Below are 27022 nucleotides of genomic sequence, written 5' to 3'. Positions count from 1 at the left end.
CCTCCTCATTCCTTCCTGCTTTCTCATCTTGTTCCACCACTCCCTCAATCTCTTCTCCTTTTCTGTATCCCTCTCCCTTCTCATATTCTTTCTACCAGAAGTCTTTCCCACTTCACAGAGGTTGAAAGACACTCCAGACCCTTCTGAAGCTCCCCGGGGTTGTTGAATGGTTGAGAGGGCAGGCCCTTGGCTATGAGACATTTGTTCACCAGAATGTTAGATCCAGGCTTACTCCTGGCCACTGAGGAAGCTCTAAGTTGGGAGTAACAAGTTTTCAAGAGCCGGGCCTGAAACTAGCTGTGGGGACCCTCTGGGCCTATCCCACCCACTACCGCCTCACCCAGATGCTGGAGGCAGGCGTGTTTATTGAAGGGTGGCGGGAGACCAGGAGGTAGGGCTGGGTGTGGGGAGGGCATCTCTGGCTCTTCCAGCATCACTTCTTAGATCCTGACTTCTTCCAGCCACCTGTCTTCTTACTGTTCCTCCTGTTCTTGAGGAAAGGCTGCAGTGCCACTTCAAGCTGTTTCAACCTAAATATGCAACAGGAGAAGCAGGCCCTGGGCAGCAAGCAAGCAGGCAAGGAGCTTGGCCCAGGTATGAGAGCATGGCCCTGGAGGGAGAGGGACAGGAGACAGCTCCAACTTGGGAGCCCAGTGGGACCCATAGCCTAATCTTAGCATTTTCCATCTTTCTGGAAAGAGTGACACTATAGAATTTTGATTTGGTTCCCTGTCACCATTACCAAGAAACTTGCTGGAGTTAGGGACAGCCTCATCCTTCTGACAGATGGATCTAGACTCTGGGGCCTTTCTACAAAGTGTCCCCTAGTGCACAACCCTAACACCCATTGTTAACACTGTAAAACAGGCTGGAAATCAGAGGCTGACCTATACCCGGAGGGACACAGATTTCAACGCCTAAGCCATGCCATGGTAGCCTTAGTGGTCTGTGATTAAGCGAGGGATCCTATAATGAACCATCCCTAATCTGCCAACTAGAGACATGGGGAAAACATACTTGTCAGGTGAGGTAGAAGGTATTTTCTCCATTTTGTCTCCAAGCGCCAATGAAGAGACACTGCCTTCGAAATCTTCAGATGGCGATCTTTTGGCTGATTCAGAATCATCCAGGCTTGAGATATAGGTTGACATGCTGTGGGGAGGGGTAGTAGGAAGGCGTAGCATAGGGGTCAGAGGTGGGAGCCCAGGGTTCACTCAGTGCTGCCCCGCCCTATTCCAGCCCACAGATAGACTAGCAAAACACTCTTCCTCCCAGTTGTGCCAAGGGAGAAACTGCTCTGGGAACCTGGGAAGTCAGTTTCTTGGCTTCCTTGAAGGGCTGCATAAACCTCACTCCCATTTTACCAGCTACCTGATCCATACTATACTGAGCACTGGCAATGCCTGCAGGATACAGAGAACTTTGCAAAGCAGCAAAGGAAAGCAAAGTGGAGGCCATGAAGTGGGCCCAATCCTATGTGACCAGTGCCACATTTAGAGTAATGCTGTCACCAAAGCCAAAGAGAGGTTAAGATGTGACTTGAGAGGAACTATGGCCCTCTGATACCTGGATCCAATTTCCAGCCCCAGAACTGAGATGATGGGAAGATGCTGTTTAAGCCACTCAGTTTAGCTATTCTGACTGCTCTAAAAGTACTGTGCCTACATGGCAAGTATTACCTTCACTCATGAAATCTCTATACTTGTGACCTAGTCACTTCCCAGTGTCAGTATTTCTAACACCATCACCATGGAGCTAAGGATTTCAGGACGTGAATCTGCAGAACATGGCACCTTGCTGCAACCACCTCTCCTCACTAGTTCCTGGCTACCTCCTGTTGTGACTCGGCTGGTCCTGCCTCTTCTAAGATGGGCAGAAAACAGGCATAGCACAGTGGCCCAGGGGTGAAGAACTCTCTCACAACTGGTAGCACTCACAGCACACCAAACCTTCACTTGATGTTCATAAAGATCTTGACTATTTACAAACCCTTTGAGGTTCTCACACCAGCAGTTTCACTCCAGTCTAAATGTCATAGGGTACTTGACAGTTTATAAGATGCTTTGTCCTTCATAGATTGCCATGTAGTTTACCAAGTGCTGTGCAGGATAGGGCACTTCAGAGATGACTGGGAACTGTGCATGGTATATGACAGCTTGCATTGTGCTCTGCTGCTTAAAACAAACTGGTCTGAGGGGAGGCCCAGCAATTTCTGAAACTCTTCCTAGTTCACAGGGCACTCAGCAGCTCCCACTGCCCATTGTGACTTATCAGGGATGTGGAAATTTACCAAGGACTTTGTCTCTCACCCATTTCATGACCATTTGCAAGGTTCTCTGTGGTCCACTGAGCACATTACAGCTTACACAGCATTCAGTTTATAGGGTGAAGACTGTTTTTGAAGCACTTTTGTCTTGGCAGTGTGTGACTGTTTCTGACAGATTTTGATTGTCTTCCTTTAAGAACAGCCTTGAAAAGGTTATGTCCCATTTGTTCAGGACATGACTGAAGACAAAGGTCATTGTTGTGGTGTAGCCTGGACTTATTTCCTATTCTAAACACAACTTTTTCCTTGCTGGCCCTCAGTATCTCCTTCTGTAAAGTATAGGCGCTGTGCCAAGGGCTCTTAGCTTAGGGTTCTGGGTCGCTTTTCTGTACACAGCCACCCAACCAGACTCTAGCAAAATAGAGCAGAGAGCTGGGAGCCCATAGTTCCACACTATCCCTGATGAGCATGCCATGTCCTACAGGCAGCAAAGGAACACAGGATGTCATAGACACACTTGCAAGTGTTACACAACTGTATATTTTGCTGCCACAAAAGAAAAGAAAAAAGAAGAAGAAGAAGCAGCCTGATGAAAATCTTCCCCAGTGAGCTCCTATAGCAACCAGGGACAGACCAACTCTTTCAAATGTCCCTGTTTCTGCAGTCTTCTCAACCTGATTGTGAACTTTTAGCAACCTTTTTTGGGGACTAAGGGTTCTTCTCCCTCCCCAACAAGGTTTAACAACTCTTCCCTGATTGGTCCTATTTTTCACTTTATTTGCATACCCACATTCAGCCAATCAGGGTCCAGCGGGTACCCAGTACAATCGGACGTTCTGGGCTTTTCAGAGACAGAACTGCTGCAGGAACCGAGGGAGGAAGAAAAAAAGGAAGACTTCAGGTTTGGCTCCAGCCACTTGCTCATCTTCACTGGAGGAAGGCTGCCCTCAGTGAAAGCTGCCTTTAAGACAGGCAAGGGACAGAATTGTTCCTATGCAGGAAATTCATTTGAGCCAGCCTCCGGGACATGGCCAGTAGCTGTAGGCAGGAGGACTCATTTCTGCCTCAGCCTTCAAGAATGTTATACTTCCGCTGCAGATGAGAATTCATTCCTGAGCGCTGCTTCCAACCTTCATGACCTGTTCCTTGTGTTCCCGTTGTTTGACCAGCAGATTTTTTTCTACAAGGGACTGCTCTAGATTGGTGCTCTGAAGCCCTCCAAAAACTTTTAAACTGTAAACACTTTCCAGAGCTGAAAGAGCTCTAAGAGGCCATCATCCTGCTACCAAGAATTCAAACCTGATCCATTTAAATCGTCAAAACCCTTGTACCTGTTTAAACTTTAAACCCTGTTTAAAGTTGTTTTATCCATTTAAAGTTGTTAACCCAAAACTGACAATAAAGCAATAACCTGTTGGTTGTCTTCACTGGCTGCCCACTCCATTCTTGGTGGAAGGTAGGATAAGAACCCAGTTGAAGGGAAACAGGAGATGTTTCTACTGGCCATTTCACTGCTACATAGGGGTCCTAATACACACACACCTACCTTCTGGGACTGCTGCAGGCTAAGCCCTTTTGTGTTTCTGGGGAAAAAACTGTTTTCTCTATTTGGTCTGTTCTCCCATCCCCTTAGCCTCCCTGGATATCTCTCACACTGCCCTATCCTGGGCCCCCTTGTACCTAGTCCTCACTGGAGTGTGAGCATGTCAGGGTAAGAGCTCTCTGCTCACAGACACAGATAGTGGAGCCTGCACACCATGCATGTCCTCCCTTAGCTGTCCCCAACTATGGTGAAGGAGACAGGGGCTAAGTATAAGCATTGTGTGCATGTGGACACAATATCACTCAGGGCTGCTCATGTCAGGACCACAATCTACATATGCATGCTTCCCACTGAGACTGTCTGGCTACAGGCCTGCTGTGCTCTCCCACCTAGGACCCAGAGGCTTGGGTTAGGGGGCTGAGCTCTGGGCTCACAGATACATTTTCATATATCATATCCCTTGTCTCATAGCTTTCCATAAACTATAAGGTGACCACAAGCACAGTGGGGGATATAATTAGATACCTCCCTATTTGCTTAAACGGTAAATAAATCCATCTTCCTTTCCTGTTTTCTAGTGTCTTTTAAATACAGGGAATCTAAGATGCTGAATTTATAAACATAAATGCTCAGTAAGACCTAATAATCTCTGGCACATTATTTTTTAAACTGTGAACAGCTCCTGAGATTCAGCTTTACAATTTCCTGGACCTGCCAATGTCTGGTCTCCAGCAACTCTACCCTCTTTTGGTGTTCTGAATGATGGGGACTCAGGATTTTCTGTCTGCCTGCCTTATCCCCACAGGCTCCTCCTCTTCCAGCCTTCTACACTGAGTGTTCCAAAATATTGGGGTCACTTGGTATGACCTCCATGGATTTTCCATGAATGGATCTCCAGCCTCAGGGTGAAGTAGACTGGCAAAAACCCAAATCAGCTTACTGGGGTGAGCTGGCATCAAGATAGAGTGGCAGCCATGTATGGTAGCATACACCTTTAATCCCAGCATTTAGGATTAAAGGTGGATATCTTAGTTTGAGGAAAGCCTGATCTACAGAATAAGTTCCAGGACAGCCAGGGATACACAGAGAAACTCTAGCTTGAAAGCCTAACCAACCAACCAACCAACCAAGCAAACAAAGAAAAAAAAATAGAAAACTGCAGGTCTGTATGGGAATGGGGGAGTTAACTTGATGCTGTAAGGGTATGTCACAGTAGCTCAGCTCCACATGCAAATATTACAGATGACATTATCCTGGTTTTCATCATTGTTTACCACACAGAGAGCTTGTTAACAAATATTCTTGTTAAATCCTTACATTTCTACAAGACTGAATATTATCTTCATTTTTAAAGGCAACTAAAGATCTGAGAGCCCACTTGATCAGTCCACCTGCCAGTCACCCAGATAATGCAAGGCAAAGCTGGGGCTCTAACCTTGCCTTAGGACCTCCAACTAGCAAGTTTCTCAGAAACCTGCACTGCTAAGCACAGTGAAATTTGGGACCTGTAAGTCTCCTCCTGGACTAGACTACAGTGTCCTGAGCTCAGACACTCTACCACTCACCAGAGACAGCCCGGAAATGCTTAGTAGGTGGCAGCACCTTAGTTGGACGCTCATACCTAAGCTTATTCCACCAATGACTGTGATCCACCTGGCAACCCAAAAGAAGTCAAGCTGAATGTGCACACAGGTTGGAACTAAGAGGTGTGATTGGACTCCTGTCCCCCAGACATCTTTCCACTATCTCCAGCTGAGTGGAGCACCGTGCAAATAAGCAGTAGCTTCTTTTCCCCACACAGCCCTTTATCTAAACTTAGACTCAAAGAGACAAGCAACATGATTTTGTTCACCTCTTCCTGCCTGCTTTACTCTTCCCCTACCCACCTGCAAAACCTTCCCACTGTAGCTTTTGCTCAGGGGCTGTAGGAAGAAGATGCACCCTGCTCCCCTGTTTCTGGCTCTTCCCCACCTCTCCTTTGGTACCACATGCTCTCCTACTCCTGGCCTTCCCACAGCCCAAGTCTCCTGCCCCATTATTCCTCCCTGAGGAATGCCTTGTCCAGTTTTACTTGAATTTGTAGTTGTCTGGCAGGAAATAGCCCATCTTGCAATCCTGTCGTGCCCGGAAGATCTGTTTCAACAGATTCTGCTTGCTGAAGCCATAGCCATTTAGGACACAGCCCCCAAAAAGGAGCTTCCCACCAGCAAACATCTGTTGGAAGACAGGAAAGAAATGAAATAAGAAACACATCAGTATACTGACATAGTGGAATGACTGATAATGACAGCCAAGTTCCAAGTCTTAGTAGAACTGGCCACAGGATACTCAGAGCTGGGTTAGGACTCAGGCTTTTTGATAGCATGGCAAAGTGTTCTAGCCTCCCTCAGCAATCCAGGGAGTTATGATTGAGCCCCTGCACAGGCCCTTCTGAGTCTGAGGGAAGCCCAAGCTTCATAGCTTTTGGCCCCTATTGGGTTCCTGTCAGATGTATACTTCATACTTTCCCTAGGGAGCAGAAAGGCCATGTTCTACCCTGCTCACAAGACTCCTACCCACCTACCTAATGCTACCTCAAACCCACATACTGAAAGTACCATTCAGCTCATCCTATGGAATAGGGGTCTCATACCCTCTACTCTCTGTGTATATCATTCTCCAACATGGGTACCTGTCTAGAGATGGCTAAGCAAGGTTATTCATCATACCATTACTATGGGGAAAAAGAAAAATAGGAAGAAGGGAGAGAAGGAAAGATCCTAACTGTCCAACAAAAGCAGCATTGATAGCACATCCAGTGGTAAAAATTCTGGTGCTACAAACTGAAGATGTGAGATGGCGCTCTGTTATTTTATTGGGAAGACAGTGCCCTAAAAGTATGTGTGTAGAGAAGGACAGCAAAGGGGATATACTACAATGTCAGGTGGATGTGGCCTAGCAGGGGCTCCAGAACTTAAGTGTTGGATAGATGAGTAAGATCCTGGGTGGTAGGGGGTTATCATTATTTTTTAGATTGTATACATGACTATATATATATATATATGGTTTTATAATATTTTAGTATAATTTAATAACGATCAGATGAATAGAATTTGGTTCTCTGTGTTAATGTCACCCAACCCCTCCATCTCCAGGGATGGGGATGTGACTCTGTTTGGTGATTCTCAGTAAATCCTGCCCTCTGGGCCTCAGCATGGGTGGAGAACAATTGCAGGTTTTGTTTTGTCTCCCCTGCCCTACCTCCAATCTGGCTGAGATAGCAGTGGCTGGTAAGGGGTGTCTAGACCTTTACAGGGCTCCTACTCACCAAAACCATCCCGTGCACCACAGCAAACTTCTTCACCATTAGGGGTGGATCCTTCTGCAGGGGGCTGTCCAGATCATACCGCAGCAGGCGGTAAGGATCATGCTGGCACTGCCAAATAGAGATGTGAAAACTAGTCACCCTGATACAAGAAGATACATTATTAACCTCCCTGCAGCCATCACTGTCCCCAGAGGAGGTCTCCAGATCTGCTCTGAGCCCTCTGTGGAGGAAGTCATCACTAGGGGACTCTTCATGTGATAGCACTAGGGATCTGTGGAGTATGGTGTTCTTCACTCTGGAAAGTCTAAAGATGAGAGTCCTGCTCAAAGTGGACCAGACTTAGGAAGCTATGTTACACAGCCCAGAGGAGACTTGCACCCTGCCTCTCACCCCTCTTGACCCGTTTATGGTGATTAACCATAGTGGGATGAGAGCATTGATGATGAGCGATTAGCCAGAGAAGAAGCCAAGTCTCTGTGAAGTTCACCATTCCCCTCCAAGCCTGTTTGCAGACTCAATGCCATTTTCTCCATCCCCTCCAACTACTCCAGGTCAGATCTTGGCCCCATTCATACTACTTGTGGCTGGAATAAGACGCCTAAGCACTTTATTCCTTAGTGAACAATTAATAGCCTCAGATGAACTATAGCCAACTGTACATTCCCACAAGGACAGGGATTTTATGAACATGAAACAGGGGAGCCCAGAGCAGCTTCTCAGTGAACATTCTCTAAATTGAAGCTGGAAATGAAATGCATGAAACAAGTGTGGCTAAGCAACAGGGCTTGTGGCTGGTGGCTCTCTTGGAAAGAGCTGAGACAAGGGCACCTGTGAGGAAGGGGATTATCTGATTTATTTAGAAGAGCCCTAAATGCTGAGCTCCTGGGATTGGCTGGCAGGCAGCACTCCTTGAAAGGCAGGCTAGAGGGAGTGCTCAGGCAGATGTCCCACCCAAATTCAGAACTCTGCAGCAGCAGAGGGGGGAGTAGGGCAGGGATAATGCCGTAGACTCAAGGAGAAGGACAGCTTAGAAGTCACTTAGCCCACATGTCCACAGGAGTCCAGAGGTTCAGCCTTTCATCTTCTCTGACACCATTTTTTAATGAAGGCACACTCAAGATAATGAGGCTAGACATGGGAGGAACAACCCTAGAGGGAGGAGGGGGGGTTCCCTGTGCCCTCCAACACCCCTTAGTCTTAAATTGGGACCTCAAACTGTTCTCATCCCTGCACAGGCCACTTCCATGGATACTCACTTGCCTGCCAAAGCCCTGAGTATCCTAGGAAGCTCATTCTGACTCTAGAAGACAGAAGTCATACATTCCAGAGTCTTGGCCCTCTCAAGTGCCTGCTGTAGCTACAGCCATGCTGGGAATTTCTTCAAGGACTGGCTAAACCAGTGATTGGTGTTCAGAGCCTGGCACAAAGCCCAGCACATGGAGGGACTTGGGGACAGTCCATGAACATAATACTGAACTGTAAGAACATGGGTGGTGGGCACTGTCTTTCCCCTGAACATTCACACCAGTTGTGGACGCAAACCGTGCTAAGTGCTCTGAAAGAAAAGCACTGTGCCTTGACCTTGTCTCAGTGATCAGAAGAAGCACCTGCCCTGATGTGGTGACATTCATCCTGGGAGAGAAAAATGAGCAGGAGAGAGAAGATGGGACAACATGATGTAGACAGGAAGGGGAGTGTATGTCAAGGCCCTGGAAAGAAAAGGAATTGTGAGACACCCAACCCGTCCTCATACAGGGGGTTTTATATTTGGTTCTGCTCCCTGGCCCTGGCCCAAGGGGCCTCCTCGCTGGATTCTGGACCAACCTGGATGCAGGGTGAGGAACGGCCCTGCTGCCGATGGCTATACAGTGTGTCCAACAGCCACTGCAGCTGTGCAGTGCAATTGGGATTCTGGCTCGACATTATCCCGAATACCAGCACTTGGTTGGGGTCTCGGGGTGCAGACAGAAAGCGCTCTAGCTCCAAGTCGGATACCAGGGGTGCCTTCACAATACACTTGCAGCCAGCCCGGATGTCTTCCTTGCGAATGAGCCTCCGCAGCACCAGTGGGCAGTCAGAGGGTGAGGCTGCCCACCTGGTGGGGCTGCGTACCTCTCTCGGCTTCCCTCTACAAAAAGAAGCACAGTGGGCAGGCTTCAACCTCTGCCCCGACTTCTCTTGTTTCTAGACAGAAAGAGGCCCACTGCAGTGCCAGGGCTGTAGACAGATCCTGGTCTAGACCCTCAGGAGAGGCACTCTTAACCATTCCAGGTCTCAGTTTCCTCATGTGCAAAAGGAGGCATAAGAAATCTACATGACCCCACCTGGATGGCATTGCCCTACATGTGGAATTGGGGTGGGGAGATGGGAGGGGAGGGTGGTCAGGGTGTATGTGAGGGGGCAGAGAGAGTAAAAGGGAGGGAGGGAGAGGGAACTGGGATTGACATGTAAAATAATAAATTAAATGAAAATAAAATTAAAAACAAAAGTTCTTCAGTTGACATTTCAAAGCCATCCATGAATCCCACCCACAAACCTCTTCCCATTTTGACAGATCTAGTATCTAACAGCCCTCCTCTACCACCAACATAGTCCAGCCTCCAATCATTTAAGTATTCCATAAGGGTCTGTGCTTCATTCCCTGATCTCTCTTGGAGGATTTTGTCAATGCTGGAGGTGGGTGGAGGCAAACAGATCTCAGGGGCTTGCTGGCCAGCTACAAGCTCCAAGTTTAGTGAGAGACCATTTCTCAGAAAGTATGGTGGATAATGATAGAAGAAGACACTGAAGTCAATTTGCACTGGCATCCACACGCATACACACACACACACACACACACACACACTAACATCTGATGAAATGAGGACAAAATCAGGAACAATTGATTTACCTACAAGAACTTAGAATGAGTTATGAGTTCTTAAAACTTTGGAAACAGGGATCTCACCAAAAATAGTAGGATAGGAACACATCAAAACTATTCTTTCACTAAAATTGACAACAAGTTGGGGAAAGAGAGAGACAGGGAGGGAGACTGGGCAGGCAGGCAGATAAGCTGACTAAAACCAATCAAAACTAGCCTTAGCAAGGCTCAGGAACCAGAAACTGCCAAGATTTGGTGCAAGGAAGCTGCCATTTTAACTTTCTTCTCTGCCACTCATTCCTGGCTTGTGTGCTGTTATAAGGTGGGCAATGTGGACTCAGGCTCAAGGAATTGTGACTGGGTGGCTGACCTGCCTGGGTTCTCTCAGAACCTGACTTGAGCAGCCCCAGCAGACATTTGTTGAAAACACTTGTCATAATCAGTTTCATCTGTCAACTTGACACCAGAGAAAAGAAATTGCCTCCATTGAATGGCCTGGGCATGTCTGTGGAAGTTTTTCTTTATTGCTAATTGATGTGGGAGAGTTCAGCCCATGGTGGCTGGTACCATCTCTGTCTAAGAGAGGTAGTTGAGAAAGCCAGGGAAACAAGCCAGTAAGCAATGTCCCTCCATGATCTCTGCTTCTGTTCCTGTCTTCCCTCATAGATGAATTATGACCTGTAGGCAAAATAAACCATTTCCTCCCTGTGGTTTGAAGGAAAATGACCCCCATATGGAGTGGCCCTATTAGGAGGTATGGTTTTGTTGGAGTAGATATGACCTTGTTGAAGGAAATGTGTCACTTTGTGTGTGTGGAGGGGAGATGGCTTTGAAGTCTCCTATGCTCAAGCCACGCTCAGTATGGTACACAGTCCACTTCCTGTTTCCTGTGGATCAAGATGTGGAACCCTCCACTCCTTTTCCAGCACCATGTCTGCTTGCATGGTGTCATTTCCTGCCATGATGATAATAGACTAAAATGTTCTTAAACTGTAAGCCATTTAGCTAAATATTTTCCTTTGTAAGAGTTGCCATTGTCATAGTGTCTTGCCACAGCAATAGAAACCCTAATTAAGATACTCCCCCAATTTTATTTTGGTCAGTGATTATCACAGCAACAATGAGTGATAACTAGAACACACACAAAGTCAAAAAATGTCAGACATGATTTCTGTGCAAAGTAAAACATGTAGGCATAGACTTAAAAAAAAAAAAAAAAAAAAAAAAAAAAAAGCCCCACCAGGAAAATACTACAGAAGATGAGGGAAAGAGGTAGGTAGATGGCAAAATGGAGGTTTTCAAGTCTCTCAAGGACACTGAAGGATCTTGATGTCAGATTGGGAAAAGCCCAAGAACACTTCATCTTTCATCTCAGGAGCTATGCAAGTATAGGGTGATAAAGTCAATACACAGCTATGGATGGCCGGGGCAAAGGTTCAAAGGAGTAATGCCTCAACACAGAGCTATACACATCAGCAGCAATTTTCTGAGCCTTGCACCAGACTGAGCAGAGACCTCAGTAATTAAAAAGGCCTTAGCAATAAAGAATACCACCCTTGAAAAAAAGACTTTGTAAAGGTCACTAAACAAACAAATCTAGCACAAGGAACCCTAAGGAAAGAGGATTGGTCTTCCACAGCTACTATATTTACAAGGATCAGTTTTCAAGAAAAGGTTGTAAGGAATATACAAAGAAACTAAGAAGAACTGCTCCTTAGGAAATTTAGATACTAGATTTCCTAGAAAAGGGGCTTAGTAAGTATTTAGATATACTCAAAGCAAACCAAGAAACAAGAACTAAAGGAACCCAGAAGAACAACAGTGTCTCATCAAACAGAAATTATAAAAAGTATAAAAAGCATTTACCTCTATATCTGACCAGTTAGAATTTGAGATATAAAGTAAAACTAGAACAGAGTGCACAATGGCTGAAAAGAAAAATTTAACAGTGAATCTCAACAGCAGACAGAGGAGTCAGAAACATGAAGACATAAGATAAGTATAGCAGACTCTTCATAGCCAATTAAACTGCCAAGAGATAGGCAGGTGTGTGTGGTGGCACTGCAAACTCAGTATTCAAGAGGCTAAAATAGGAGAATTAAACAGTTCCAGGCCAGCCTGAGCTACATTCTGAGACCCTGTCTCAAAGAACAACAACAACAAACCTTGAGAGAAAAAAAAAAAAGAATCAACCTATCACATTTAGAGATAAGGACAGCAAATAATATATAGAAATATTAATAACATAATGATCTATGTTCTAATACATGTTCTCCATAAGGGATGCATTTTAGATTCAAATATACAATTAAGTTGAAAATGATAGGTTGGAATAAAATATACCAAACAAGTAATATTTTTAAGAAATAGTTATACAATACCAGCAAAATGTAAGTAAAAAAATCATTATAGGTTGGGACTAGAGAAATGACTCAGTAGTTAAGAGTATGAACTGCTCTTGCTGAAGACTCAAGTTCCCAGCAGCCATACTGGGTGGTTCCAGGGGATCTGATACCCCTCTTCTCACCTCCAAAAGTACTTGTATTCATGTGCACATATACATAAATAATAAATAAAACTAAAAATTGGTATTAAAGAAAAGGAAAATAATAGAAGTTATTCCATGTAGAAACAAAGTTATTATATCTGTATGCATTGAACAGTGAGTTCCAAATATATGAAGTAAAAGAAGCATAAGTGAGGAGATACCACTAGAGAGCTTACAGACATTAAAAAGGTCATATGGAACTCAGCTAGTAAAGAACCTGCCAGAAGCTTGACAACCTGAGTTCAATCCCTGGGATCCACCCATCCACGTGGAGGAAAGAGAGAGCTTACTTCAGCAAGAGCCTACCTGTCCTCTGACCTCCCCTTAAACACCAGGGTATAAATGAATATGCATAAACACCAAATAAGCATAAAAAGTTTTTAAAAGAAGGTCCCAAGGTAAAATTAGGAATAACTCCATGTCTATAAATCCAGTAATTTGGATGACCAATCACCTTAAAGATGTGAATTACTAATTATTCATTTAAAAAAACCAAGTGCCCTAACTAGCTCTATATTTAAAAAGAAATTTTGCTTTTTAAAAACTTCCCTACAAAGGAGACTTTGAGAAAGATGGTTTCATGGTAAATCTTAACAAACATTTAAAGGAAAAGGCCTAGATTCAACAGAAATAAAAGAGATATGCTTCCCAATTCATTTTATTAAGCTAGTATTGCTCTGATAAGGCAGACAATAACATTGCTAGAAAAGAACAACTATTTATGAATAACCTTCATTAGTATATATGCAAAAGCTTCAACAAAATCTTAGCAAGTCGAACCCAGAAATACAGAAAAAAATCTTTATAATTGAGTGAAGTTTATCCAGAAATGCAAGGCTGCTTCAATATTTGAAAGTCATGCAATCAGTACAGAAAGAGACCCACATAAATATGCCTCACTGTTTTTCTTTAGAAGTTAATGAAGAAAAGCATCTATTTTTTTTTTTGATGTTGTGGAAACAAATACATAGCCATATATAAAACAGATAAATTTCAACCCATACACTCTCCCTTATACAAAATTATCTCAAAGTAGATTCAGTGTGAAACATAATCTAAGAGTTTGGGGAAATGGTTCAGTAAGTAAGAGTGTTTGTTATACAAGCCTGAAGACCTGGGTTAAAATCTCCAGCACCTAAATAAAAAGTGAGGCAGGACTACAAGCTCCTATACCCATAGGCTATGAGGAAATAAATAGAGACATGCTTGCTGGGGCTTGCTGAATGTCAGATGAACTCTAAGCACAGTGAGAAACCCTGCTCCAAGGAAATAAGGCAGAGAATGATAGACTATTCAATGGTAGGGCATTCAGTGACCCCTACAGCTAGACACACAGATAGAGAAGAGCAACATATGACTGGTAAGAATGTAGAGTAACTGTAGCTCTCACACACTGCTGCTGGGAGCTGAGCTTACTAGAACCATTGGAGAAGACAACAATCTGTACAGGAAGCTGAGCATATCTATACATATGCTAGTTCGGCAGTTTTACAACTTAGCATTTGCTGATCGCATAAAAGACAAATGACAACAGCAGCACAATTTTGCAGCACAAAAACCATGAACAACAAAACACCTATATCTTTAGGATTGTTTGTGGCATGATCACAGGGTAAATTGTTATAGTGATGAGAAAAAAACAAATGAGTGCTGTGCATAACGATATGGTTAAATCTCAAATCATAACACTGAATGAAGAAAGCTACATGCCAAGGAAAAAAAAATATATCCATTCAAATGAAGTTAGAACAAAAGCTAATCTGTGGTATTCACTCAATGTTTGGCCTGGGGAGGAAGGAGTCAAAGACTGGATTGGCAGAGAGGGACTTCTAGAGAGTGGGTAAGGGTCTGTTCCTGACTTGGTGGCTACAGGGTCTGTGCACCTGAGCCATGTGAATAGAATTTTCACATTCTTTTGTACAAATTTCACATTTTAAAATATATACTTTAAATTATACTTATCGATGTTAAGCTTGGCAACAAGTATCTCTACTTGTTGAGCCATCCTGCCAGCCCCATGGCCTCCTTTGTGACACCGGAGTCACACTGCTCTTAAGCTTGCTCTTGTCCTCTGGGGCTCTGTGATGTTCCTTTCTCACATCTGTTTGGGCTGCTTGTTTCTCACCCTTCCCCGCTTCTGTAAATTTCACTGTAGGACAGCTTTCCTGGCTCTCTCACTGAAGGCAACCTTGTCAGTTGGCTTTACACTTTACAGTCACTCTGTTCAGGAATGGGCTAGTCTCTTCTACAGTGGACTAGAAAGTAAGTATCCCAACCCTTCAGAGGCCTGATGAGCTCTGTCATGAGGACTCAACATTTCCATGCTGTGGGAAATGGCAGATGTAGTTGTGCTTCAATAGAATATCATCAATGAATACTGATAAGTTTCCTCTCATTTCATGTCATAAAATAGCCATCTTTTGGTCTCCCCCAAGGCATTTTAAAATAGATAAAAGTTAAGCACCCAAGAAAGATTTGGCCCATGATCAGTTCATTATGCCACACTGTTCTGAAACCTTTTCTTAATAGCCCCATGGCCAATGAGATGGCTATCAGTTAAAGGTGCTTGTGGCTGACAACTCAAGTTCAACCTCTGGAACCCACACAATGGGAGGAGAAAACTGACTCCCTTGCGGTATCCTCTGATCTCCACATCTACCCCATGGCATGCATACATCCACAATAAATGTTCAAAAATAAAAGATACCAATTAAATACATGTGTATCTCCTATCCTTCTCCACCCCTAAAGGGAGAGCTGCAAAGAGAGGGGCTGCCCATCACATCCCCTGGCTCTACAGGAGAAATGAAGGATTAAGCCAACCTTGGTGTGACTTTGGCCTGGAGTTTGTTGCTCTTCTTTCGAACAGGGATCAAGAGTGTTTGTATAGTCTCTTCCTTCAATGTGTCTTCAATTAAGGAGTCTGGTCGGGCTGACTGGGAACGCACGAGGTTTTCTCCTTGGTATAAACTTGACTTACGGCTCCGATCAGGATAAGACCCGGATTTTAACTTGACCCGACTAGCTTCTATGTCTTCCTTTAAGCTGGGATATTCTATGGTGAACAGACCTGTTAACAGGAATGCTATTGTCATTTTCCCAAACTACCAGGTCACCTCTGCTCTTGCTTCTTGGCCCCTACCAACTAGATCATTGAAGTCTACTTTAGTTCACACCTACTGACCCCTCACAGACTCCTGTCCAGTCTGCCTTGCTCTCTGTACATCTAGCACATTGCCCGAGTCAGCAGTCAGCACGCGCGCGCACGCACACACACACACACACACACACACACACACACACACACACACAAACACATCCCATTTCTACTTGTTCTGCAAGACCCAGCTTCTTACTCTGTAAGACTTATTCAGTCTTACTCTGCCCAGATGCCCTGTATTTCATTCAGCTCTATGTTCTTCACAGCACTCAACAGTGAGGTTAGGTATACCATGTGTTCCCTTTGCTGAGAATACTGTCCCTCAGGTCTCTACACTGAGGCTAATTTCATACTCTGCTTTGTTGTGTTATGGGATTTTTTGGATTTTTGCCTTGCTTTTTATAGTTAGTCCAGTAGAAATTTCTGAGGCTAGAGACCTGCTGCTCCATTCGCTTAGTAAGCATTTATTAAATGAGGATGCTAGGCATAAAGACAACACAAGACATGCTCTTTGCCACCAAGAAACAACGGGATGGGCAGACAAGGAGATAAATATGCACAAGGTTTTATATATATATATATATATATATATATGTGTGTGTGTGTGTATGTGTGTGTGTGTGTGTGTATATATAATTTAAATTTATTTTAAGTGCATTGGTGTGAGGGTGTCAGATCCCCCTGGGAACTAGAGTTACAGACAGTTAGTTGTGAGCTGCCATGTGGGTGCTAGGATTTGAACAGGAGTCTTCTGGAAGTGCTAGTCTTCCTAACCATTGGGCCATCTCCCCAACCCTGGTAACAAGATTTATAACTACAGCAGTGTTGAGAACCATCAGCCATGGGAGCCATCAGAATGGGAGGGGGAGCTTCACTTTGTGAGGGAAGTCAATGAAGGGCACAATTGAGCTAAGCCACTCCTAAGGAGAGAGTCCTTGGAGAAGCTGTGTGGGGAGCATGGCTGCAGTTCCAGCCAAGATAGAACAGAGTAGGATTTGGTAGCACCTTGTTTCCAAGGGCTATCAGCAGATCAGAGAGCCCAGACATGAAAAGCTCCTGAAGCCTCTCACACTGGGCCCAAGAGTGTCCCGTGTCTAGCACGGACAGTTTTGTGAAGTGACTGGATTTTTCTTGCCTTCTGAGATCATACACAGAAGAGGGAGGAGCAAATGCCAGTCATAAAGACAACAGAAGGAAAAAGGGACAAAGCAGAAAGGACCCAAAGGGATGCACAAAGTCTGTGAGAGATAGGAACATCTCTTATAGACTATGAGAGATAGTAACATAATTGTACTGACACACTAAAGATACATGGGGGAGAACTCAGAAATTGAAGTTATCTCAGTCCCAGCTGTGTGCCATCAGGCAATCCCCTTAGAAAATAGTGGGTGCCTCTACCTCTCAGGAGGCTAAAGCTCAAGAGGTGGAAAGACTGAAAGTTAAGATGGGTGACCCAAGATTTAAGAGGTCTTCTAGTAGGCCTATTCACCTTTCTTCCCTTACCTGCTGCCAGCAACACGGAGTTCATAAACTGACTCACAGTCTTCTGAAACCGCTTCTTGATCTCAACCAGGGCTCTGTTTATCTTTAACATTTTTTCATCCATGGTACTGATTCTGCGAACTGGCTGGAAGAAGGCAAAGGGGTTGGGTGTAGTGGTTGCCTGCCCTCAGGGAGCTGTCTGCCTGTTCAGTAAGACTGACTGCTCTGAAGGTTAGTGGCTATCACTTCTGTCTAGAATACATCTCTGTCCCTCCTGGCTCAGTCTTTCCTGAGTCAGCGCCAGATTCAGATTCTCCCATTGTGGAAGGCTTCTCTGACTCCACTGTGTAGTACTACTCCTTGCCTTGACTCCCATTGTGCAAGACAAGTTAGCACTTAACTAAGCAATTAGGTGTGTATGTTCTATTTCCCTAAACTGCAAGCTTCTGGGAGATGGGGATGGTGCCTTGGTGTCCTCTGATTTCATGCAGAAGGTATTCAGTAAATATTATTGCTTTATGAATGACCGGATGCAGAGGGGCTTCTCTGGAGTGCCCACTGCTAGTCTCTCCCTGTAGGGCATATGCATCTTTTAGAATCCTTCCACCCAGCCAGCTAACAGAGGACTGGCTGTAGATAACCCCTAGCTGAAAAGCTAAGGTTACAGAGACCAGTGGATCATCTACTGCACAAAGGCCCAGGCCTTTCACCTGGAGTTGGGATGACTCTGATGGGTCATCTGGACTCCCTGTGGAATCCCAGAGGCCTTTGCTTCATCTTCCCTGAAGGTCAACCTCTGTCTTTCCTACTCCTCAAAGCAGTCATTTCCAGTAAACTTCTGTGTACCAGTCTCATTTTCTGAGGAAGCTGCTCTGAATGGCCAAGTGCCTCTATGGTGTTGCAAAACCATGCTCAGAATCCAGAGTTCACTGCAGCCTGGTTTTTTCCCAGGAAGCTTTCCTTGTTTCCTCAGCCAGTGGCACTTGCTCTCTACTAAACATTCACATCTACCCATTCCCATCATGTTTGCCTGGATCTTGTTCATTTTTTCACTTCCTACATCCCTTAACTTGGCTGGCTCCTAAAGAGCAGGCTCTTTGCTTTTTTTTTTTTTAATTGACCTCTTAAAATGATAGACATATGAGAAATCTTCTTCTGTAGAATTTAAGCTTCAGGTGGAATGAGTAGACAGGTATTCTGGACAAGGACTAAGCTGGTCTTTTTCCTCTGTAGGCAAGAAGCCTGTAAAGAATGGCCCCAGTTACTAGCAAAGTCCCAGCCTCCTTCTGAGAAGTCCTAGCACTGCTTCCGGGCTAATTTTATTTATTTATTTTTGTAATTTATATCCACCCTGGTTTCAAAAAGGATCTGAAGCGACACTCTGGACTAGAAGCGTTTAAGTCAAACCATAGCCTTGTTTCCAAAGTGCTGCCTAGAAAGAAATATTTAGTGTGAAGCCAGGCCTCAGGGCTGTGAAAATGGAGACTGCCATTTTGACTGTCACTATGATAGGTGATTCTCTCTGGGATGGGTGTCTGGGGAAACCATTTAACAAGCTTCCCAATGACAGAGACACTACCCTCCCCCAGTCCCAGTCTTTCTAGGTGACCAGGCATTTACAAACCAGAGCCAAACAAGCACACATAGTATGTTTGTAAGGAAAATCCCAGGATGGAATTAAGGTCAGGTTGGCCATCATTATACAGATAGGAGAACTTGGGCTTAACCAGAGAAGTTCCCCGAGCTCTTTGTCAGACCCAAAACTCTGAAAGTTTTTGGTCCTTGAAACTTTGTCAGTTCCAAGGATCTAAGATGACCAGTTATCTGAACCTGGGAAGTTCATGCAAAAATAACTTGAAATGCTGAACCTGGTGTTCAGGACAAAGTTTAGAAATCCCATTGCTCCCAGGAAATGATTACATTTATTCATTTATTTCTGTTCATCTTGTTATAAATGTACATTATAGAACACACTGTGCATTTTTAAATAGAAGCATTTACAGACAATGCTTTTTTTGGCAAGCCAGCCTTTGCTGTCACCAGTATTTGTCATCTATAATGCAGCATGTTTTCTGAGGCCATTTTAATGCATTGGCCTGTTTATCCCTATGTTAAATGCCCCCAAGATAGTCATGTTCTTTGAGTTATTATGTCATTTTAAATAACTTTTCACCCTTCTACTGCACTGTCAGACTGTGTCTTTGTGAGCCCCTTGATGGAGACTCTATCCTCATCTTCGACATTTAGCACAGTCTAGAAGAAATACAATGTGGGCTAGTTTAATGTCCTAAAGTTAGAATTAATTCTAATATTATATTTATTTTACCCAGTATATAAAAATGATCATTTAACACACAATTAAAATTAACAATTACTGAAGAATTTTCATTGTTTTCCCATTAAGTCTTTGAAACACAGAATGTAATTTTTACTGAGATCTCTGATCGATTTGTACTTCAAAGGTCCAACAGCTCTGTGTGACTTTTACTTGTGTCTGCCATATTGACCAACACAGCTTTGGCATCTAATTCTGGCTCACTACAGTTACACTAAGGTAAGGCAAAATCACATTTGAATTAGTTTTCCCAGGCTTAGAGTATGCACCCAGACATGAGAGTCATTTCATTCAGTTCTTTGGGATTGTGTTTAAGTTGCTTATGTCATGGCCTCATCAAACAGACATAGTATGCATTTAACAATGACCATTAGAGCAAGAACCTGGAATCAAATGGACATGGAAGAGACATGAATATGCAAGCTTATTTATCTCAGCTCATTCATCTAGCCTACCTGCCTACTATCTTAAATTCTTTCCTCCCTTACTTTCTTTTTGCTGAAGATGAACTAGCCTCCCATGTTCTAGTTAAGCACTCTATTCTGTAATGTATCTAAACCCACCATAGTTATAACCCTGAAAGCTGATAAAGCTTTGGTGTTTTCATGACAGCCTTGATGAACACTGTCTCTCCTCATGTCTCATCAGCTCCCATATGCCTGTCACAAGACACTAATGAGGCTGGATTCATAATTGGTGTGTATACTTTTGTCCCTTCTATTAGACTGAAAGTTCCAGAGACTAGAAAGAAAGGCTTTATTTCTACATCTCCATCAGCTGCTATGGCACACTACAAGTGTTTAATAAATGTTTGCTGAATTATTTAATAAATCCATGAAAGAGAAATGCTGCTGGAATGAAAATACAATGGGTAAAACAGGTATGAGGATTTCTTCTGGGGAGAGTATGCATCTTCTTCATATACTGTGAATCTGTACTGAATGCCTGCTCCATGTCTTTGAGTAACTCTTTAGTCAGCTATCTCTGAGAGCCTGAGAGCTTAAGGTATACTATAGTAATATCCCATAGCTTAAGAGCCTCTTGGTCGGGTCCTTAGAATTTATCATCCCAGCCAGGACATCACTGAAGGAGAAAGGGATACTATTTGTAATTCCTGTAGGTAGACCAGTGTAAAGGGTCTGGCACTGGGCAAAGTACTTCTGGTCCTAGAAGCAATCCCAGCAAAGTAACAACAGGGGAATTACAGTGATCTACCTCATTCACATGAGCTCTCTGTTATCCCAATTCTATTTCCCATGCCAAGTATTGCCTTTTGGATACCACACAGTTTAGGGATGGCATCCTCTTCATCTGCTCTATCTTTTCTATGATGTTGATTGGACCAGGCCACAGTCAGGCCATGAATAGAAAGACTGGACTTGAAAAGACTCTGTTGAATTTTATCCCCTCAGTAAATAATGAAAAATACAGTCACCTCTTTTTGCTTGTGGGATCTACATTCTCACCGTTACAAGCATCTCCACAGACACCTCAACCTGAAGGTGCTCAAATCTTGTATAAGGAATTGTGTCTTTCAACCATCTCTAGATTACATGGCATACTAACTAGCACAATGCAGGTCTTTCACTAGTCAATTGCTCCATTGTGTTATTCAGGGAGTGAGGTATAAACAGTCTGTGTGTGCTTAGTTCAGATGAAGTATCTTTTTCTGAGAATTTTCCATTCACAGTTGCTTAAATATGAGGAGATGGAAGAGCCTTGCATAGAAGGTAGTGGGGGTAAAGTCCCTGAGCTATGACATTGCAACCCTTGCTGAGACACCCTGGTTAGATGCCCCACCTGCTTTGTTCTACTCATCTACTTTGCCTTACCCGTTTGTCATGCACCATGCCATGGGGACAGCTTTTGGGTGACACACTGACTGTTACTGTCTCATTCATGGAGGTGAAGGTGACAGTGATGGAGTCCTGACCCAAGACTGTTAACTTCATTTGTTCATTCACCTGCAGATAAAGAAACCAGCACTTGTGGATTCCTGCTGCTTCCAAGACCAAGCCACAAACCCTTCTTGGAACTAAGATTTGTAAGCTTTTTCTGGCCCTTTTGCTAGAACTTTCATGGAGAGGACAGAATACTAATGTTCTTTTGGAGATTGACAAAGAAAGTAAGCAATGCCTTCTTTGCTTGTTCCTTCCTTCCTTCCTCCCTTCCTTCCCTCCCTCCCTTCCTTCCTCCCTTCCTTCCCTCCCTCCCTTCCTTCCTCCCTTCCTTCCCTCCCTCCCTTCCTTCCTTCCTCCCTTCCTTCCCTCCCTTCCCTTCCTTTCTCCCTTCCTTCCTTCCCTCCTTCCCTTTCTCCCTTCCTTCCCTTTCCTTCCTTCCCCTTCCCTTTCCTTCGTTCCCTTCCCTTCCTTCTTTCCCTTCCCCTTTCCTTCCTTCCTTCCCTCCCTTCCCTTTCTCCTTCCTTCCTTTCCCTTTCCTTCCTTCCTTCCCCTTCCTTCTTTTCCCTTCCCTTCCTTCCCTTCCCTTTCCTTCTTTTCCCTTCCCTTCCTTCTTTTCCCTTCCCTTCCTTCCTTTCCCTTCTTCCATTACTTCCTTCCCTTCCCCTTCCTTTCTTCCTCCCCTTTCCTTTCCTTCCTTTCCTTCCTTCCCTTCCTTCCCCTTCCTTCCTTCCTTCCTTCCTTCCTTCCTTCCTTCCAACTCACTGCTAGAAACAGCTATGAAAACACCACAGGTATCAGGCAGGTAAATCAGCTTAAGTCCTGTAGGCTTCACTGAGATTGCCAGCTTGAATCCTGAGTCAGACAGCTGTGACTACTCAGGCACCAATGGATTTGAATATTGTTCTGCTAGCAAGCTGTTCAGTCTCTCTTAGTCTCAAACTCTTCAGCATGGGGCTGCTGTTCAAATGAGGTTTTAAATGTCTTTTTAAACTATAAATGTTCCTGCTTCTCATAAGAGAATGGTGTGAGAGAATGTAGAGCTCTTTTAATTCTTAACAGTTTGCTATTCTGAGTGTTACTCATCCACAGTCACAGTGTGTGCAGCCCTCCACCACTGTGCACTTACCAGTTTTCAGTGTTCTGACCAACAATATCCCTTTACCTACAGACACCTCAGACTATTCTGAATCGAGAGAGCTCTCTATCCTGCTCCTCCTACTACCACTAGTCCAGATGTTGGCCTAGTAGCTGGGGCCTCATTTTATCATCACTGAGACTCTGCCTCACACACTCTGTCATCTGGATCTGGCTCATAAGTATCCAAAAGATAATAAACCTGATGTGCTAAGTCTCTGGCCATCTTCAGACTTGCTAATCATTCTTAAGAGAAATTACCTGTTCCAGGTCTTATGGAGAAATGTAGAATAGACATGTCTTTAGAAACTCAAGCTTTGCTTAAGGGACCAAATTCTACTCCAGTTTGCCTCTTAACCAATTGGGCAATTTGGGGAAATTGATTACCTCCTGTGAGCCTGGAGACAATAATATAGCCACTCTCTGAGGGTGATGAGCATCTTTTGTAGGCTAAAACATGTACAAAACTTACATAGTACTGCTACTATTTATTTATTGTCCCTTTCCCTGGGGATGTGCCCTCTCCTAAAGCCCACAATATGGATGCTCTATAAAGTCCATCAAGGCTCCTCTTCTTAAGAGAACATTTCCTAACTGGCATGTCTGTTCTCTCCAAGTCCTTGTCCTAGGTCAGAAACAAGGTCATAGGTACCCAGAGAATTATTCCACTGAGTCAAAGTAGTACATCTAAAGCTGTAAGCAGTAGAGTAATATATATGTGCAAAATGTTATAACAAGCCCATTATTTTGTATGCTAACTTAAAATTTAATTTTAAAATGCTAGTATTCGTTTCTGAATCCCAGGAATTTTGCAATATCCTCATCCTCGTCTATCTCTACAGCTCATTCCTGGATACTAGCATTCATCTGTTGAAAAGGCTCCTGTTAAAAAAAAAAAAAAAAACAAAATCAAAAACAAAAACCAAACACTGCCAACATCTTTAATCATGCTAAGTCTAGCTAATAACCTCACTAGTCATTCCACTCATTCATCTGCTGGTATTTTCTTTTCTAAAAAAATGTATTATTTTTAATTATGTGTGTATGGGGAGTTATATGCATGCGAATGCAGGTGCCTGTGGGGGGTAGAGCATTCAGATCCCCTAGAGTTGGAGTTACAGGTCATTGTGAGTCATCCAATGTGGGAGTTAGTAACCAAACTCAGGTCCTCCAAAAGAGCAATGCACAGTCTTAAGCACTGAGTCACCTCTTTATCTCTACCTCTTGTTAACCTTCCACATTAAGGCTGAACTAAGCATTCCAGCTCTCAGCCTAAAAACTAAGCAGCTGGCCCTACACTTCTAGTAGAGCTAAACCAACCTCTAACAGGTTGACCCTCCCACAGGAGACTAAAAAGTTGAAGAAAACAAAACCCCCCAAAACAACTACTTAGTGACTCAGAAGAGTGAGCAAAGCCAGGCAGATGTTGAAGAGTCAAAACTTAAGGATTCACATGAGAGGAACTTCTGTCTCAAAGCTTTAGCTTAGAGGCCACAGTCATGGATAAAACTACTACCTTCTGGTGAAGGAATCCAAAGAACAGAACAGGAGCAACAGAAGGCCCAGTAAAGTATACAAAGAGTTCTGGAAGGGACTGAGTCTGAGGAGAGCCTAGAATTCTAAGTACAAACTTGCCCACATCTCTGGCCAGTCTCTGAACCCTGCATGAAAAGACAAGTCTCGAGATAGCTCACAGGTAGAGAAATTTAAAATGCTGTGACCTGGGGTTCTGTCTACTGCTGACAGGGAAAAGGTCATAGCTTCAGCCTGACCAAGTTCTTTGCCTTTTTGAACAAGCACATCCAATTCCATTCTCAGAAAGGCAACAGGATTTCAAGATTCCACAATATAACAATGGCAGTCTTAACCCAAAAATCCATAGTAGAAGAAGGACTAGTAAATCATGAGCCAGTCTCAAGTCAACAGATCATTGACTAAAGCTGACCATGTTTGACACAATTAGGACACAGAAATCTTCACACATTATACTCTGAGACACCTGATATAATAATATTCAAAGATGCTGTGAACTGTTAAAAGATAACTTCTCTCTCTCTCTCTCTATATATATATATATATATAGAGAGAGAGAGAGAGAGAGAGAGAGAATTCTAGAATATTGAAATTTAAACTTTTCATAAGACTACCATAAAAGCAAAAAGAAAATGATAATAAGTCAGAGAACTTAGAGACAGATCAAGAGAACGTACACAATCCTGAAAAGTAAAGAGACAAAATTAGAACCACAACAAAAAAAGAGCTTGAAAGACCCATGGGATAGTCAGGAATTAAAAGCTTGTTACTTTTCCAGAGTACCAGAATTCAGTACCCAGCATCTACATTGGGTGTCTCACAATTGCTTGCTAAGGGATTCAATGCCCTCTTTTGGTCTTCATGGACATCTGCACACATGTGGCACACACACACACACACACACACACACACACACACACATACAATACATATAATTTGAGACTCTAAAGAAAAGGAGAAAGTCTGGGACATACTTGTATTTTGTATTGTCTAGAAATGATAAAAGATTTTCCAAATTAATAATTTACATATATTTACAGTTTAAAAAGGCTAAAAAATGAACAGATATGATAAACACGACAATCATTCTTAAATAAATCATGAAACTTTAAGTGTCCTAGTTTGTTTCCTATAGCTGTGATAAAGACCACTTCGACTAAAAGCAAGTTTGGGAGGAAAGGGTTTGACTTACATGTCCCAATCACAGTCTATTACTTAGAGAAGCCAAAACAGGAACTCAAGCATGGCAGAAACATGGAGACAGAAACTGAAGTAGAGGACATAGAGGAATGCTACTTACTGGGTTGCTCCTCATCACTTGTTCAGCTCTTTCCTTTCTTTTAAAAAGTCAATTCCTCAATTAAGATCCCCTCTTCCTAGATAAGTCTAGGTTTTTGTCAAAGTGATAAAAAACTAACCAGCACCCTAGAAACCAAGAGAAACCTTTAAAAAGTAGCAACCAGAGAAAGCAAAAATTTGGGTAACTACAGATCAGACTCTCATCATAAACTGTGGAGAAAATGCACAATGGATGGACACCATTTTTAAAATGTTAAAAGAAAAAAAGAAAGCCAACCCAGAATCTCATATCCCATAAAAATATCCCCCAACAATGACATTTTTTCACATGAAAACAACAGCAAATTTGTTGCCAGATGATCTGTGTTTATAGAAATGGCAAAGAAGTTCTTCAAGTTGAAGAGAAATAATATCAGAGAGTAACTTGGACTTGGAGGACAGAATGAAGGGAGTTAGAAATAGCCAGTATCTGAGTTAAAACTGGTTCAAGACAGCATGCAAACACCCCAGAGTCAGATACCTGGTACATGTCATTCCACCCTATGCCATCTACTCCTTTTGTCTCCTTTCTTCCACAGGAAGAACATATGAACCCTTAAAAGCTACCACACCAGTTCCCCCAACACAAAGCCTTTAGGAGTAATTCTTTCATTTTTATCTAGAATCCTCCCTCTCCCCCACCTCTGAATCATACACTGTCACCCCGTGTTATAATTCATGGGACACTTGCTATTCCAGGCCACTTCTCGACTGCATAGACTTTGCTGTGCAGGTCCAGGGTGAACTAAAATAAGGCACAGTGATAAATAGCTGGGCATGAGGGTGCACACCTGCAATCCTAGCACTCAGAAGACTGAGCAGAAAGATCATAAGTACTAATCTGTCTGTATTATTGCCACAGATAAGCATTATTCTGCAGCAATTTCCTCTGAACTGAAACACTGTCCTGGAGGGAGGGAGGAGGCCCCAAATACTTAGGAAATGAACAAGCTTACAAATCCAGGAAAGATGAAATTTAAAAGATTTACAGGGCCCCTGCCTAGATTATACAAGAAATAAACAACTTTTTAGGAGGAGATTCTGGAATGAGCTGACTTGTCTGGAGAGACTCTGGTACCTGTCTATCTGCCTTTAAGCTGTGTAGAGAACTCCAGGGATGCATCTTTTGTGGGTTATCAACCATGGCAGGGATAGATGTCTGAGAATGTAGCTAGCTGCTTTTGAGTCATTCTGACTTTGTAATTATCATGCATACATTGATAAATAACTCCAGTAAAAACATCTGTTTGTCAAGCTGGTCTGTAGTAGATCCATTTCTTTGGTCATTCATTCATGTCCTATTTAGAGTGAATAGACATTTGTTCACATCTTCTCAGGAAAGTCATATAATGGGTACTATTAAAAACAAAACAAAACAAAAACCAAACAAACAAACAAAAAACCTCTAAGGTCAGCAAGATGCCTCAGTGGAAAGGTGCATGCAAGTCTTGGGACTCACACAACAGGAGAGAATGAACTCCTGCAAAGTTGTCTCCTGACCATTGCATGTGTGTTATGGCATGCCCTTATGTGTGTGTTTATTAAGTCTGTTCCTTACGTAGTTAAATTTCTGTCTCACACTCTGATAGCTGAATAACAATTCTGGCCTAAG

The 27022-nt window shown here is 43.3% G+C and overlaps 1 protein-coding gene across 1 annotated transcript in view; it reads right to left on the bottom strand.

The window, feature by feature from the left end:
• Positions 1–348: 348 nt before the first annotated feature.
• CUNH3orf20 (chromosome unknown C3orf20 homolog) overlaps positions 349–27022 on the bottom strand; it is a 42254-nt gene continuing 15580 nt past the window's right edge. Inside the window, exons 10-17 of the mRNA XM_051203318.1 lie at positions 21337–21468; positions 17191–17314; positions 15351–15597; positions 8941–9244; positions 7117–7224; positions 5881–6023; positions 1018–1152; positions 349–530 (exon numbers count right to left, since the gene is read on the bottom strand). Of these exons, the coding sequence (XP_051059275.1) occupies positions 434–530; positions 1018–1152; positions 5881–6023; positions 7117–7224; positions 8941–9244; positions 15351–15597; positions 17191–17314; positions 21337–21468 (1290 nt within the window). The 3' untranslated portion in view covers positions 349–433. The remainder of the gene's footprint in view (positions 531–1017; positions 1153–5880; positions 6024–7116; positions 7225–8940; positions 9245–15350; positions 15598–17190; positions 17315–21336; positions 21469–27022) is intronic.

The sequence above is a fragment of the Phodopus roborovskii genome, unplaced genomic scaffold (genome assembly GCF_943737965.1).
Source record: "Phodopus roborovskii unplaced genomic scaffold, PHOROB, whole genome shotgun sequence".
Taxonomy (NCBI): domain Eukaryota; kingdom Metazoa; phylum Chordata; class Mammalia; order Rodentia; family Cricetidae; genus Phodopus; species Phodopus roborovskii.
This window is presented reverse-complemented; position numbering and strand designations above follow the sequence as displayed.